This window comes from Maniola hyperantus, chromosome 4 (assembly GCF_902806685.2).
Source record: "Maniola hyperantus chromosome 4, iAphHyp1.2, whole genome shotgun sequence".
NCBI classification, from domain to species: Eukaryota; Metazoa; Arthropoda; class Insecta; order Lepidoptera; family Nymphalidae; genus Maniola; species Maniola hyperantus.
The window spans coordinates 7,637,956-7,654,592 of NC_048539.1; the positions used below are offsets into that span (position 1 = coordinate 7,637,956).

General features: G+C 35.5%; 3 protein-coding genes across 5 annotated transcripts in view; all 3 read left to right on the forward strand.

The window, feature by feature from the left end:
- The first annotated feature begins 7,334 nt into the window (after window positions 1–7,334).
- Window positions 7,335–9,142, forward strand: LOC117997101 (uncharacterized). Of its 3 annotated transcripts, none has more exons than XM_069498252.1 (2): window positions 7,335–7,487; window positions 8,002–9,142. In XM_069498252.1, exon 2 carries the CDS (start codon window positions 8,014–8,016, stop codon window positions 9,136–9,138), a length of 1,125 nt encoding a protein of 374 aa, XP_069354353.1. In that variant the 5' UTR covers window positions 7,335–7,487; window positions 8,002–8,013; the 3' UTR covers window positions 9,139–9,142. The 3 variants fall into 3 exon arrangements, with proteins under 3 accessions (XP_069354353.1, XP_069354354.1, XP_034841159.1); XM_069498253.1 differs by lacking the exon at window positions 7,335–7,487 and adding an exon at window positions 7,759–7,778; XM_034985268.2 differs by lacking the exon at window positions 7,335–7,487 and adding an exon at window positions 7,798–7,915.
- A 900-nt stretch (window positions 9,143–10,042) lies between these two features.
- Window positions 10,043–11,477, forward strand: LOC117997102 (uncharacterized). Its single transcript, XM_034985269.2, has one exon. It carries the CDS (start codon window positions 10,058–10,060, stop codon window positions 11,168–11,170), a length of 1,113 nt encoding a protein of 370 aa, XP_034841160.1. The 5' UTR covers window positions 10,043–10,057; the 3' UTR covers window positions 11,171–11,477.
- A 3,367-nt stretch (window positions 11,478–14,844) lies between these two features.
- LOC117997367 (probable multidrug resistance-associated protein lethal(2)03659) overlaps window positions 14,845–16,637 on the forward strand; it is a 65,350-nt gene continuing 63,557 nt past the window's right edge. Inside the window, exons 1-2 of the mRNA XM_069498271.1 lie at window positions 14,845–15,128; window positions 15,277–15,599. Coding sequence (XP_069354372.1) covers window positions 15,068–15,128; window positions 15,277–15,599 — 384 coding nt within the window. The 5' untranslated portion in view covers window positions 14,845–15,067. The remainder of the gene's footprint in view (window positions 15,129–15,276; window positions 15,600–16,637) is intronic.

The window sequence follows — 16,637 nt, forward strand, 5'->3', positions numbered from 1 at the left end:
ATGCAACCTGACGGAGAAGTAGATCTATCTGGTCGACCAAACAACACATGGAGGAGGTTAATAATTGAGGGTCATCCTAAAAGAGTAGAAAAGTGGAAGAGTGGAAAGTCTCATGGAAGACAAGGCAGTGGTCAAAGATATGAAAATCTACTGCTGCTCCTATAATATTGGACGTAAGTAATTGACGACCTCCCTGGTGCAGTCGAGAGCGCTGTGGGAGATCTTAGGTTCGATTCCTGGCGGGGGCAATTTGGGAATTTATAATTTCTGGACTACGAAGAAGGGTCAGCTAAGAGTAGAGGTGTACCTACGGTACATGGAAAATTACTTAGTTAGGTACCTACCTACTGCTGTCGTATTTTCTGTAGAGAGATATCTAAAAGGACTCAATAATCATCTTCTTCTAAACCGCAACAACCGTAATCGATTGTAATTTGATTTGTCATAATAATATGTCACAACATAACAATCTACAAAGCGTGTTACCGCTACGTAACCTTTAACGATGACCACACGCTATTAGTCCGATAGCATCTATTCTATTCTATACAGACCGCTATCGGGACAATGCCGGCAAATTAATAATCCACGCCTATAACGTAATTTTAATTTGGTCTATTGGTTCGTTCGACACGGTCTCTCATCAGAATGCCGATTTTTTTCATGTTTTAATATCATTGTTGTTGCTCGTGTCGATCTTTCGATTGTGGCTAGCGGCGATCGCGCGATAGGTAAAGTTGATTATTCGTTCCAATAACTTAAAGGTTTGGTCACACAAAACGCACGACGGAAACGAGTCCAACGAGACTTTCAGTTTAAGAAGTTAGTAAGTCGACGGTAATATAAGGTATTGCCGTAGGTAAGGTTAAAGGTAAGCTGTGATATCCTATTCGAGAGGTCGGGGGTTCGATCCCGGACAAGCAACACTAACTTAGTCATGCATGCATGCCCGGAGTTATGGTAATATGTGCCTTTTAATCTATTAAATATCACTTGCTTTTACGGTGCAGGAAAACATCGTGAGGAAAATTGCTTGCATGAGAATTCTCCATAATAATCTCAAAGGTGTGTGAACTCTGCCAATCCGCAACTGGCCAGCGTGGTAGACTATGGCCAAACCCTTCTCATGGAGGAGACCCGTGCTCAGTAGTAAGCCGGAGATGGGTTGATCATGATAAGGTACTGCAGTACCTATGAAAGCGTTCAGAGTCGTCACCGGCTCGCTAGCTGCACAGCTGTTGTAGTTTCGCGTCGTAGCCATCATCTCTGAATCTATTGTGATTTGCTTCTTATGTTTCTTGTATAACGTTCTGCCGTGACGTTCTAACGTTCATGCGTAATGTTCTGCTGCACAATTTGGGTTGAATATCGCTGCCGCGGCCGTCGCGCTTTGTGTGGGTATCAAGCCTTAATGGCTGCGGAACTTCCTTTATGAGCACAATGCATAGAAACAAAATTTACATGCATAGTTTTAAGAAACAAACTGGTAAATTACCTTCCATCTAGTACCAACTAAAATTTTTATCTGGGCTATATTTTTACTTAAGGTTGTGACGTGTGACCTTCGATCCGTTCACTTTATCTTCTCGTCGCTTTTAATAAAAAGTTTACTCTTTGTACCAACGAGTTATTATATAATTACCTACATAGATTATGTTATTGTTACATCAAAAAAAGATTTGTATATTAATAAACAATGATTAGAGATTTCGCGGAGGAAAAGGTTGTCCAATTCGAACCGCATCTCTACCCTGACCACCAAGATGTACTTGCAATGCAAAATAAATAAATAATCCTCTTAATTAAGGTAATTTTTAGGAGGCCAGTTGGGGGATTAGTTGAGAGACCCCTCCTCTACTAGGTGGACGTATCTTGTGTCATTGATATTTAAGATCCGCAGGATACAAGCAGCACAAGACCGTTTCCTGTGGAAATCCTTGCATTTTGCAAGGATTGCATAAGGATTATTGCATAAGAAGCGACAACAAGAGTTACAGAAGCTGAGCTGGCTCATTTTTCGCCTATTTACTTAGCGGCACGCGAATCTCATTGCAAACATCCGGGGTATTTTCTAGTAAAATATAAAAATAATACCTAAAAAAAGGTCTATATGACGTTTTAGAGGATCAGAGAATATATTATATAAAAAATGTTTAGGTACCTAAGTATTTATTTTAGAAATAGCGTTTAAACTCTCCATAAATATTTCCCCGTTGGAATGTTTGTTCAGATCATAAAAAGTGATCCTTTTTTGGAAAAAAAATAAAGGACTCCAATATTAGTAGGCGTGCCTGCCCCTCCCTGGATGACCAACCCGCCTATTATCCACTTATTCGAATCACTTCTGTATCAAATAATTTATTCAAAATATTTGAAATGGCCTAAAGCGTAGCTGATTTTTTTTTATAAACTCTATACTTATTTAATTAAATTAACAAACATTAATTAATGTAAAATAATTTATTGCCGACATTTTTCATTTCTAGTGAGGAGTTACTTAAGCTCCTCATCATACATCATTAGTCGTCAGTCAGTACCCACACCTATCGTAGTTAGGTTTATAGATCATTAAACACAATAACAGCTGACTTAGGTATGTGCGCTGTTGTATTATTATACCTATTGTCTCAATTCCTCTAGCTGTTCGAGAAAGACTGAGTCTAGCAGCTAGCTGATATAGATAGCTGTCTATGAAATCTCCACTGGTAAGTACCTACCTATACTCAGATATTTGGAGGAGGCAAAAACAACAAAGTTTGGTGTAAGCGACCTCAAATTCCCATTCAATTTTATTATGTTTTATATCTGGTTAGAGGCAATGAAATTAGAGCCCCATAAGGATACGCGTTAAGAGTATCCTCAGGGAGATATTCGTACAATTTCATTAGGGGACGTTATTGAATCTCCGCAGCCACTTAAAAACCGCGTTGTGGGAACTAGGAATAAATAAATTACGAGTTGAAAGGTACAACAAACCACATTGAGGCTAATTTGTAGAACAATTTCTATAAATTAAGATGTTCATAATATAATAAAATTATGATGTAGTACCTAACTAGAATCAGAACGCTAGCAAAAACAGGTCACAGGTTACAGGCCTCTTAAACGCGAAAAAATCGTATAGTTTTAAAAGTTCGCAATATATTGCAAATAAAACACCTGATTGACGGACGCTAGACGTCGACGAACTTTACGTACAGCGCATCCGCGGGGTCAATGACGCATCGTAGATGCCCGGGCATAGACCCTGAGTTTTGCACGCTATACATTGCGGGTTTGAAAAATACTAAATCACTAAAATTACAACAATAAGGCAAATAGTTATTGGTATTGGATAGTGTTTAGGTACCTAGTATAGTTTATATAGTTTTTTTGTGTTGTCTTGTTTTGTATGCCATAAAGTTGTCTATCTATCTATCTATCTATAAAATGATAGCACTAAGTTTTTGCTAGCGTTCTACTCGTAATTACACACTACATAGACAAAATAACTTTAATTAAAGTATTCCGAAAATGATGTATTGTTTACAACAACAACACACAGAGACTAGGGGCGCGTTATTGGTTTTTACCGCTGCTCCTAAGCCGCTAAATCAGATAATAATCAACTTTTTTATTCAACAGTAAATCTTCTAGCTAATAAAGTCCCCCATGCACCCTTGCTGTAATCAATGTCTAATTCCGTATTCGCAGCTTACGATAATGATAAACGACAAACTTTATTAATTCGATCGTGGGATTAGACAGTGCAGCAGGAGTATAGTGTGGAAAAACAAACGAATTTTGTTAGGGATCTGCCCCCGAGGGATCTTTTAAACCGCCCGCCCTAGGGTTTGCAATTTTGAGAGACGAAATTTTTCATTTTTTTGGGAGGTAAGTAGGTAGGTACGTAATAAATATGAATTAGATAGTAGAGATAATAATTTTAATATCATCATAATATTTTCAAATAGAATAAGATCCATTTTATTTAAACTCATAGGCAAACGCTTGACCACAATCACACCGGATGGATGCGTTTGTTTGATGATGATTTACCTAGAAGATGCCTATTCACCACTAATATAATTATTATAAATGCGAATGTGTGTCTGTCTGTCTGCTAGCTTTTCACGGCCCAACAGTTAAACCGATTTGGATGAAATTTGGTACAGAGTTAGTTTATATCCCGGGGACGGACATAGGGACAACATACTTTTTATCCCAGAAGATCAAAGAGTTCCCATGGATTTTTTAAAAAAACCACGCGGACGAAGTCGCGGGCATCATCTAAGTAGTATTTAATAAAATGTAAGTAACATTTTATCTACTTACATACATAAGTAGGTAGGTATATCATAATAATATATTATGTACCTACCTACTGCTTAATAATAAACTGGAACTGTACGATTTCTGTACAATGAATATATTTCGAAAATTGTAATTGGAATAATATTTTGATCGACATAGAGCACAAAAGTTTTTTTTTAATTTTTGTTTCCCTATTCAGGTTCGATTTTGCTAAAAAAATTGGTTCCTATTTCCCAGTGCAATTCAATGCAGGTTTCATTATTAGCATTCAGAACATTCCATGGGGAAGGTTTATTTGTACTTACTCATAAAATAAATAGTACGTGTATGTTGAGACAAGGAAATAATCAATGGCATTAACACTAACACGCACTAATCTACTTCGTAGGTACCACGTCGATAAAGGATGGCGTTCTCAAAATATCAGGTTATGTTCGGCTCCAATTTTTTGCAGAAGTTACGTTGAACGTTACTTCAACGCTTTATTTACCCTGCAGACACGCTTAGAGAACTTTTAAGTACTTACTTCCAAATTAAGCAAGGCCTGAGTAGGTAGGTACCTACATTTGATGGACGAGTAGGTAACCAAATCAATAAAATTATTTACTTTTTTATGTTACTTACTAATGTAAAAAATTCAAGTGCAAGTCGGGCTCGCACACGAAGGGTTCCGTACCATCGTCCAAGAAATAACACTTTTTAATTTTTATAATTGAAGTTTATTTTGAAGTTTTTACCTATTATTTGTTGTTATAGCAGCAACAGAAATGAGTACATCAGCTGTGAAAATTTCAACTCTACGGTTTACGAGATACAGCCCGCTGACAGACATACGGACGGACAGCGAAGGCTTAGTGTCCCGTTGGCAGTTGGCACCCTTCGGGTACGGAACCCTAAAGTAAACTTAAAATAAATTATAGATACCTATCTATGGTTTATTGAGAAATTTAAATTAGGGATTCTATTAAATAAACTTAAATCTAAATTAAAAGTACTTAAAAAAATATTAACAACTCCCATGAGACTAGAGTCAACCCTAGCGTATCAAATCTCTGTGTCAACAGCAACACACAGGGGCCTTATTGCATCTAGGAAAGTAAGCACGCGTTTTCAATAGTAAGCATAATGGGTATTTAGCTAGTCTGTCTATGAAATCTTAATAATTAATGAATGATTTAACATTTTTAAAAACTGACAGTTTTTAGAGTTCCGTAGCCAAATGGCAAAAAACGGAACCCTTATAGATTCGTCATTACTGTATGTCTGTCTGTCCGTCTGTCCGTCCGTATGTCACAGTCACTTTTTTCCGAAACTTCTAAAGCGGTAAAATGTGTGCCCCCCCCTGTAACTTCTAAAATAAGGGGATGAAACTAAAAACAATATATGATGTACATTACCAAGCAAACTTCCACCGAAAATTGGTTTGAACGAGATCCAGTAAGTAGTTTTTGATTTGATTTATCGTGCAAAATGTCGATAAAATACGATTGTATTACGAAACCCTCAACTACTAAGCTTTACTAAGTAAAATTCAGTAGGTATACTTACCTAATACTTGCTTAGGTATACATACAATTACTATGAAATCCAGATACTGAAAAGTTACGTATGACTACATACCTCGGATTATTATATGTACTTAGTATAAAAATCATAAGAGGATATGTTTTAACCAACATTTTAGTTATTCGGAATATCATACAAAAACCACATGTTTTTCTTTATTATATGTTTAGAAAATAGAATGATACTTAATATTTTTAATAAGTTTGCTGAGGACACCTTATCCTGAAAATTTCAGCTTTCTAGCGTCATCCAAACCGAAGCTATGACTGCTCGAAAATACGACGAAACGTTTCGAGAAAAGGTACGTAGTGCCCCGTCCTTTAGTTTGGCTCGTCTTGGCGGAGGCACTGCCGTGCCCCCTGATAAGAGTTTGGTGAGTGCACTCCTTATCTAACACTACTAGTTGATACGAATAATACCTACCATCTAGTATCACATAATCACATTATTCAAAGTTATCTAACAATTTTATGGTACAGTCAATAAAAAAACACGTATTTAAATAAAATCTGTGACCATTTATTTCAGTATAAGTAAAGATAATACACAATCGTTTATATTGCGATTGCGTGCGTATTGGGATTGCGATGTAATAGGATTGATTATCTTAAACTGAAATGATCTAAACAATCTTTCAATATAACCTCCTCCCAACAGATCATATTATGACATTAAATGAGTCAAATATCGATTTTATTAAGTAAACTAAATACCTACCTACTAACTACCTTCAATAAATCTTACATCATACAGGATTTAACCAAAACGCAAAAACGAAGACGGGTGAAAGTATTGATGATTATACTGATAATATGGTACCACAAAAAAATGCGAAAAAATATTTAAAATAAATTCCTATAAGTATTTTGTAAAATTTCACGATATATTGCAAATAAAACATCTGACTGACGCTAGAGGTCAACGAACATTCTGTAAGTAGGTAGTGACCTACTTACGGAACGTTCGTTGACCTCTAATAATGACTTCGAGTGCGGAGTCATTGCCACTTCGTAGGCGAGGCGTTGACCTGAGTTTTGCACGCTACATTGCGAGTTTGAAAAATACTAAATCACTAAAACTACAAAATGAGGCAAATGATCATTGGTATTGGATTGTGTTTAGAGGTAGTATAAGAATAATGCTAAATTTTGCTGGCGTTCTGGTTACACCCTGTACTGTATCTAACGATTCAAATCAATTTTTAAAAATACCCTAACAGTTCTTAGTTATAGATATAAGCAGATAATCATAAAATAAGTAATCAAACTTCAGAGTTATGAACGGGGAAAATATTGTAAAAAATAATTGTTGGCATTGTACCAACCTATTTGTATTAATATTGTCCTCGTGTATGTGATATTAATAGTCTTAATACATGCTTAATACCGACTCATTTCCTACTAGTAGCAAGTATTGTTTATCTAGCAGGTGTCTTTAATCTTTATTGAAACCAAGTACCTATAGCTTATAATGTTCTATAAACGCTCTCAACTTTTTTTAACAATTTACTGCGTGTCTGTAAATTTTACGTAAGTAGGTAGGTACAAGGTTTTTAAATGTCAGTAGTTCGTGAATCTTTGTTTCTCTAAAGTGGTAATCTGTGCCGGTTGTGTTCAATATTCAAATCGGTAAGTTCATTTTTATTTTTATTTGGAGAAATTAAAATTTTAAGTATGTGTTTAGGTAGCATGTACTATGTAGGCAGGTATACGAGTATATACCTACCTACCTATGCGAGAAGGGGAAAATGTCATAATAAGATGTAGGTACCTCCATTAAGCAGGTATAGCTCTGATAATAAATTATGATGGTAATATTCTTTATCTAGTACTTAGTAGGCATACCTACGTATCTACAGCAGTTGTATTAAACTTCATAAGATTGTCAAGAAATGTGACCGTAATACTTATCACTACAAGGTTTCCTATTTTTAAATTACTTAGTTTGAGGATAAAATAATACTTACCTAACTACCTAGCTAGACCTACTTTACATAAAATAATTTCAAGTTACGTAGTGACTAGATCGTGAAACATTTTTAAACATGAACATTTCAGTAAGAATACATTAAATACAATAATTGTACCTTCTTTTAAAATAGCATGTTAGCAAAAGTTAATAATTCATGTTTCTAACTTGCAGATTAACACAAGAATGCTAAGGTTTGCTGGTGTTATGGTTCTTCTGGCAATCGGAATAGTGACAGTAGTGATTGCAACTCCTGCAGCATTAACGACTGGGAAGTCTCACTTAAACGACCGTGGGCCTGATTCTTGTACACCTGTTGTAATAGCGCACCGAGGCGCTAGCGGCTATGTGCCCGAACACACACTTGGCTCCTATGCGCTTGCAATCACTATGGGTGCGGATTACGTTGAACCTGACCTAGTGATGACTAAGGATGGACAGCTGATATCAAGACACGATAATGAGTTAGGCTTGACAACAGATGTCGCCAACCGCACCGAGTTTGCTGATCGATACCGAACACAAACAATTGATAGTAACGAAGTAAGCGGTTGGTTCACTGAAGATTTTACATTAGCTGAAATCAAGACCTTGAGAGCGATCGAAAGAATCCCGGATATAAGACCAGGCAACGCTAGAATGGACGAAGCTTTCCAAATCATTACGTTTCAGGAAATAATCGATCTAGTAAAAAGCTTACAAATTAGTCAACGTCGTACTATCGGTATTTATCCGGAGATTAAACATAGCAGTCATTTTAAAAATTTGGGACTTCCGATGGAGGAGCTGGTTGTTAACACTTTTCACCAAAATGGCTATCTAGATTCTCATGCTCCTGTTTATATTCAATCCTTTGAAATAAATAACTTGAAAGAATTAAAGGTAATTACGAATCTTAGACTGTTGCAGCTCTACGACAGTAAATCCTTACAGCCAGCAGATCAAGTTTTGTTAGGAACTGGCATTACTTATGGTAGTATGTCCACGCCGGAAGGGTTAGCAGAAGTTGCAAAGTACGCTTCAGCGGTGGGACCTGACAAAAGCTATATTATTCCTCGGAATGCAGATAACAGTTTAGGAGAGCCAACAAATTTTGTCGCTGACGCTCATGCTGTAGGGCTTAAAGTGCACCCATACACCTTCCGCGCCGAAAATACGTTTCTTCCCAAAGAATACCAAAGCGATAACCCTTCGAAACAAGCCAGAGGAAATTTGACTGGTGAACTGCAAAAGTATGTTGAGGCCGGTATTGATGGTCTGTTCTCTGATCAACCTGATATACCCTTACGTATGCATAGATCATGTTTATGAATAATGTCATAGTGAATCAGAAACTGGAAGATTACCTGAGAAATGAAAAAGATGCTCTAACGGTAAAAGTGTTGAAAATATTAATTGTGTAGATTAGGCAAAATAAACAATTTATATCTAAGTAGGTTTACAGTTAGGCATACACAAATAATTTATGTAAAGATGTGTATTTATATAGATACGTAGGTATTCCGTATTTAATTTAACAAAGATTATAATATTATACCTTACTAGCGACCCGCCCCGGCTTCGAATGGGTGCACTGTCTGTAGATACTAATGTGGTGTCAGTGAGATTTAAATTTTTCTAGGGATCTCTAATTTTTTGAAACTTAAACTATACCTATAAACCTTCCTCTTGAATCACTCTATCTATTGGTGAAAACCACATTAAAATCCGTTGCTTAGTTTAAAAGATCTACGCTTTCATACATGCAGACAGCGGGAAGCGACTTTATTTTATACTATGTAGAGAAGAAGAAGAAGAAGATACCTACGTTGTAAATATGCAGCGGGCGAAGAGTGACCTACTTAATTTATTATCTTTAAAATAGGTACTTTACAGTATACACTAACCAACAAAATATAGGATAAACTTTAATATTTTTTTAAAATTTTGATATAGGTAGACTAGGTACCTACTAGGTACTTACTTCAAAATAGTTCGCTTTTATCTGGTTGCTGAAAACAGATGGCAATCGCTTCTTGTGACCAAACGGTCGGGAACATGATAGGTCAAGAATAATATTTATTTTTATGATAAAAACCAATTTATCAGAGTTCGAACATAGTGAGATAAGTATTAATATCGTAATGAATCATAGCAAAATAATTCGTAATTAGGATTTGAAAGTTATGATTAAGCATGGATTAATTGATAATAATGAATATTTTGGTGGATTACATATTTAGAACTAAAAATGAAGATGGATAGACGTGTATTTCGTGTATTAATATGTGCGTGTTCCCTTCTAAATATGGCAACAGCATCTGCCAAACAATCCTGGAAACAAAATCGACGTGGTGCTGATGACTGTAAGCCTACCGTGGTTGCTCACCGAGGAGCCAGCGGCTATGTTTCAGAACATACCCTCGGTTCATATGCCTTAGCGATACATATGGCAGCAGACTATGTAGAGCCAGACCTAATTATAACACGCGATGGACATATAATCGCACGCCATGAAAACGAATTAGGAGTCTCGACAGATGTCGCTCAACGGCGTGAATTTGCTTCACGGCGACGAACACAAAGAGTCAGCGGAAACCTTGTCAATGGATGGTTTTCAGAAGACTTTACACTTGCAGAAATAAAAACTCTAAAAAGTAGAGAACCTATGTCTACCATACGGAAAGCTAATACTCGAATGGATAGATCGTTAGACGTGGCAACTTTTCAAGAAATAATTGATTTAGTCAAAGCTCTAGAAACGAGTGAAAATCGGACTATCGGTATCTATCCAGAAATAAAGTATAGTACCCATTTTCAACGCCTGGGTTTACCAATGGAGCAGAAAGTGGTGGACATTTTTCATATGAATGGATATGTCGGAAAAGACGCTCCTGCTTACATTCAATCTTTTGAAGTTAGCAATCTGAAATATCTGAAAAATATTACCGACATTAGACTAGTTCAATTATTTGACTCTGAAACTAAAATACCATACGATCAGTCTGTACTAGGAAACAATGTCACCTTTGGTCAAATGGCAAGTCCTAATGGGCTTGCCGATGTAGCTAAGTATGCGTCTGCCGTAGGACCTGCAAAAGGCTATATCATTCCTCGAGATGTTTTTAACAATTTGGGGCAACCTACGAGCTTTGTCACCGACGCCCACTCGGTAGGCTTGCAAGTAACCCCTTGGACATTTCGTGCTGAAAATGTATTTTTACCAAGAGAATTTCAAAGAGGTAATAACCTTTATGATTTTGGAGACCTAGAAGGGGAAATAAAAGCATTTTTAGATGCTGGCGTAGATGGCTTATTTATGGACCAGCCTGAAATATTAGTACGTGTAAGAGGTCCCTGTTAGCATAGGTAAATATCATAATTATCTACCTATCATAGATTTAAGATCAAGTAACTAAGTACCTAATTTATGATATTATTACTTAGAACCTGGCTTAATGATGTTATGCAATGTGCTTGCGTTGGCAAAGGTACTGGCACTGGTACTGGCCGTACTGGTAGAACGTAGTGTTTATAATATACTCTTTGGGTACTTACTGGATAGGCGAAAATATTCGAGCTGTGCGCATTCCAGCAAGGTGCTCAGATATTTCCGACAGGTTGTACATATATAAAACTCAATAATTAAATAAAAAGACACATAAGGTTTATATTTTGTCGTTTTATTTCAGCACGTTTTAATAATTTAATATGTTATATACAAATAATTATTTGCTATATAAAATCATCATGCTGATGTTGACTGATAATGATTGAAGATCAAGTTTTAAAATATGGGATAGGTAGGTATCTACTTCGGAAAACTCGCTACATCGTCTCGTCTTTCAGCATCACTATAGCCTGGTGTACTACGTAGTAGTATAGTCCCTACTACATAACTAATTCCTATTTTATTTGTATCCACCTACCTAGTAGTACTTCCAACTTCTTTGGTATCCACATATACCAGAGTGAGCTAGAGTAAGGAAACCATAAGGAAACTCTCTGAAATCGACATCTGTCAAATATAATAGGCAAGTGGCACAGATATAGTCGCAAGTGGTGAAATCAAAGATATCCATATTATCAATGAATTTTTATTATTACCTAGCTCCTGTGTTGATAAGTTATAATAGGCTAGTTGACACTTTTTTTAAGTAGGTCTTAAATGGTTAATATTTGTCCTATTAGATCAAAAAAATTAACACTATATTTTTTTGCGCCCTAAAAACCGTAAAACTTTAATTTAAAAATATATTTTTCTTAGACAGGTGAAAAAACACTGTCGGCCATGTTTGGCCGATAGATTGTCTGTGCTCTGACGTCATGCATTTGTAAACAACAGCATAACCTCCCAAAGTTTAATAAACATGACTTCTATACTAGTTTACATGAAAAATATAGTAATTATCGTTATTGTATCATCCGAAAATGTAAAAACGCATCGATAAAGACCACAGGAAAGTTGACTTGCTTAAACGGATCCTATATCACTAACGACTGCAACCCAAATTTATTTTTGCAAAGATCACTTTGTTGTAAGTCTTACTTAATAACTTATTCAATTTATAAAGAGAAAACGATAATTTTTTACGTTTACTATGAGTTTTATAAATATATAAAAACTAGCTTATGCTCGTGACTTCGCCCGCGTGGACTTCATAAATTTCAAACCCCCATTTAACCCACTCAGGGGTGGCTTTTCAAAAAATCCTTTCCTAGTGGATACCTTCTCTTTACCTACAAAGAACACACCCACCAAATTTCATGTATCTAGGACCAGCTGTTTAGATGTTTGATATATAAGTTAGTCAGGACTTGAAATTTTATATATATCGATACTACGTTAGCCAATAGGGATGACATTTCTTTGTTTACATATTTAATGACGTCACATCATGGCTGACAGCGTTTTCTGCGTTTCAAATAAAAATAAAAACTGTATTTTTTAAATTGTATTTATATATCCGTCCTGCGTTTTTAATACCTTAACTTAATTTAATTTTGCTTAAGACAACGAAATATATCAATAACAATTTTATTGATATATTTCGTTGTCTTAAGCAAAATACTATAATAAATAATCATTTATTGGACGAAATTAGATATGAGTCAAGTAGCCTATTGTCGTGTTATTCATCTTTATGTGGTGCTATCGCTATCTCAGACGCGGTTACACAGTATTTAATCTAGCTTTTTACTCAGTCTACGTTCTAAGCCTTTGTTTACCAACAGCGCCCCCCTGTCAATATCATTCAAGTGCCAAGAGAGCCTTGTCGCACTGTAGTACGGACTTATCATATTATTATCTTATATTTTCTTACCAGAACAAATGGTAACATCTGTTTTGTTAGTTTCGTAGACGGAGCAAAAATTTAGACAAAGGAACGTTTGCTTTCTCATTCACACTAAAAAGAGAGCACAGATAAAGTTACTGCCTAATGTGATAAACCTATTTTTTGTCCCTTATCGTGTAATCAATTTTTTTCGAGGAATACAACTTTAGTTGCAAAACAAACTTTGAGAATTCGTGACATCATTGTATTTCTCATTAGTTATTTACTAGTTTTCACTTAAAAAACGTTTAATCAGTACCCTTATTATAAATGCGAGAGTGTGTTTGTTTGTTGGTTTGTCCTTCAATCACGGCGCAACGGTGCAACGGATTGACGTGATTTTTTGCATGGGTATATATAAAGACCGACAGTGACATAGGCTACGCCCCCCCGGTGACGCTGTAGCGGCCAATAGGGCCTACGCAGCATAGTCAATCCGAAACAACACAAAAAATAGGCTACTTTTTATCCCGGAAAATCAAAGAGTTCCCGCGGGATTTTCAAAAACCTTAATCAACGCGTACGAAGTCGCGGGCATCAGCTAGTACAATAGTAGATTGTATCATAAGGGAGCAAAATAATATTTTTACGGCGAGGGTGCTTTTTTGAATCCAGAGCGTAGTGAGGGATTGTAAAGTAGAATCCCGAGCGTAGCGAGGGATTCTTTAGTACAATCCTGAACGTAGTGAGGGATTCAAAGTACGTCGCCCGAGCCAAAAATATATTGCGCCCGAGTGATACACTCTACTTTTTATTACCCTCTATGAGGAAATAAAAGGCGCCTCATATTTTATTGTAATAATTTATTATTAAATAAAACATAGACAACTAAATTAAAATTCTAAACTAAAAACTTATACTTACATTTGAGACATTTTCGCAATTCTGAAAAATTCTTGGCGCCTCTTGCATTTCTCCATTCAATAAAATTACCATAGGCTTTCATATATTTCTCCCGTGATTCGTCTTGCAGGTAATAGATTATCTATTACATTTCTTGCGTCAGTGAGTTAATTGTATAATGGTTGTATACTTTCACTGTCACTTGAAGAACTCATTTTTCAAAACATAACCATAGAATTTCTAACAATCCGTGAAAATTGACAAAAACGCGGGGTGTAGTTCGCGCGTTTTTAATTTGTTTTTTATTATTATTATTATTATTCAGCTGGCGGCGCGTCTATGGTCCGTCGTACCAGCCAGTCTTTATTCAAACCACGGAACAGAATTTTCTGTTCCGTGATTCAAACAATATTTGCGTTAGATTTCTTTGGCGCTGAACACTACGATGTTCCAAATTCAAAAAGGGCGCGGCAAAGATAATTGCGTCGCACTTATAAATAAGTGCGACGCAATTATCTTTTATTCGCACTTAATTATAAGTGCGCCGCAAACATCACCTTTGGGTGCACTTAAAGGCGAACCAAGTCGTCCTTTTCGAATAGATGGGATGAAAAATATATTGTTGAGCGGTTTATACAAATTGACTACTAAACAATGGTAATTGTCGTGTTATTCATCGTTACATCGTGCTATGGCTATCTCGCACGCGGTTACACAGTAGGTACTTTAGTCTAGCTTTTTTAATCAGTCTACGGTTAGTTTGCTCGATACGCTCTTGGATGAGAGTCTATATCGCCCTACAGAGTATTATAGACTGGAAACACCACCGATTAATGTCAACTGTCAAAACTCAAAATCATTCTTATTGTACTCAGAAAAATGACCACAAAATAACGATACGAATTTTTTGGAATTTTTGGGCTGATGTTGGGAATTCGGACTAAGTCGGTGATTTAGAAGTGGTTTTAGAAAAATCAATTACCTCGAGTTAAATGTATTAATTTAGTTTTGTTATCGAAATATTACCGATATTGGGAACGGAAATGTGAGCCAACATAATACATAAATCAACCTTTTCAGAGATGATAAGGCAATCATTAAAATTCCGAAAGACTGTTACCATCGTTTGTGTTTTATCTTTAAGTAAGTACTTAATTAAACTTGTTTTTATGCATTCGTGCTATAAAACGCAATGTTGAATTCCACATAAGTTTAGTTAAAACAGCGCGCTTAGTGGCTTTTGTAAGTAAGATTTACCGTACACTTAACTATTATTGTTGTTATTTTGCAGTTATCTTTATATTTCTTATCCTTAGGCAAGACAAATTAAATAAATCTGATATTGGGGGATCACACCAAAGAATAGACAATGATTTACAGTTTGTAGGGTACAGAGATTTCAATAAAATGCCAAAGATGGATGATCATAATGTTCAACAGAGAGACTCAGACATGGAGACAAATAGAAACGACAATGAAGCTAAACGAGAGCTTCAGGATGCCAAGATTCGACTAGCACAGTTAGAGAAGAAAATAGCTATACTAGAAGGAAGAATCCCTCAGAAATATCCTGATGTTAAATATCTGGGATATAAGGAAAGAAAAAGGATATTGGTAAGATCTACTGTTAGAATGTACAATTAGGTACCTACCTAAATGTTCAATATTCTGGTTTATGTGTATATAATAAGTATAAAAACTGAAACCGACTACCACTACAGTTTGACAATCACAACAACGGTTGAAATGTACCTATTATGGCAAAATATAAATTCAGTCATTCATAGCAAATGATATTGTTGCTACGATTAATGCAGCTTTTTTGCAATCAACCAATTGCTCTAATTGTTAGATTGATATGAGATTTGAGATTTATCACATTGAGTAGTTCTCTCTGTTATGTAAAAGCTAAATAAATAATTAGAACCTGTATGCACCCTTTAATTCACTAAAAGCCAGTTTGACTGACATGTCAGATTTTGGCAAATATAGGTGGGACCAAATATTATACCAAAAGTAAGATGCAATTACTAATAAAACTGGTAAAACCAGTCAAGTGCGAGTCAGACTCGCATACGAAGGGTTCCGTATCATCATACAAGGTATACCTAACACTTTTATGTAGAACACTGCTAGTTAATGAAGGACTATGCCATCTATATTGTGATTTAGTTATAATTTTTTTTGTGAACCCATTTTAACTAATTTTTTTGCTATTTTCAAAAGAATAATATCCAAAATAGAAAAAAAAATCTCAAATAATATTACAACACCTTACAATATTATTACCACAGCACAAAAAAGAATTCTAAAAAGTATTTTTTCAGAAGACTTCATGTATTAACTCAGACTATTTATGCAGTTATTTCTTCTTATCGTTTTCGCCTACTTAGTATTTTTTCACACACAGTTTTTAATTTAGTCACTTGAAATTTTCATCACAAGATTAGATCAATTATTTCCCCCTTTTATTAGCTCAATTTACGTATTTATTGAACTCCATAGATTGTCACCAGATATTATGTTAATTTTTGCAAACTTATTTGAACACTGATAATAAAATTAAAATAAAACACTGCTCGCTTTAATATTAATCTATCCCATTAGTAGTCACCAACTTATTTGTTTTACGCACGATTTATGATATCCCTT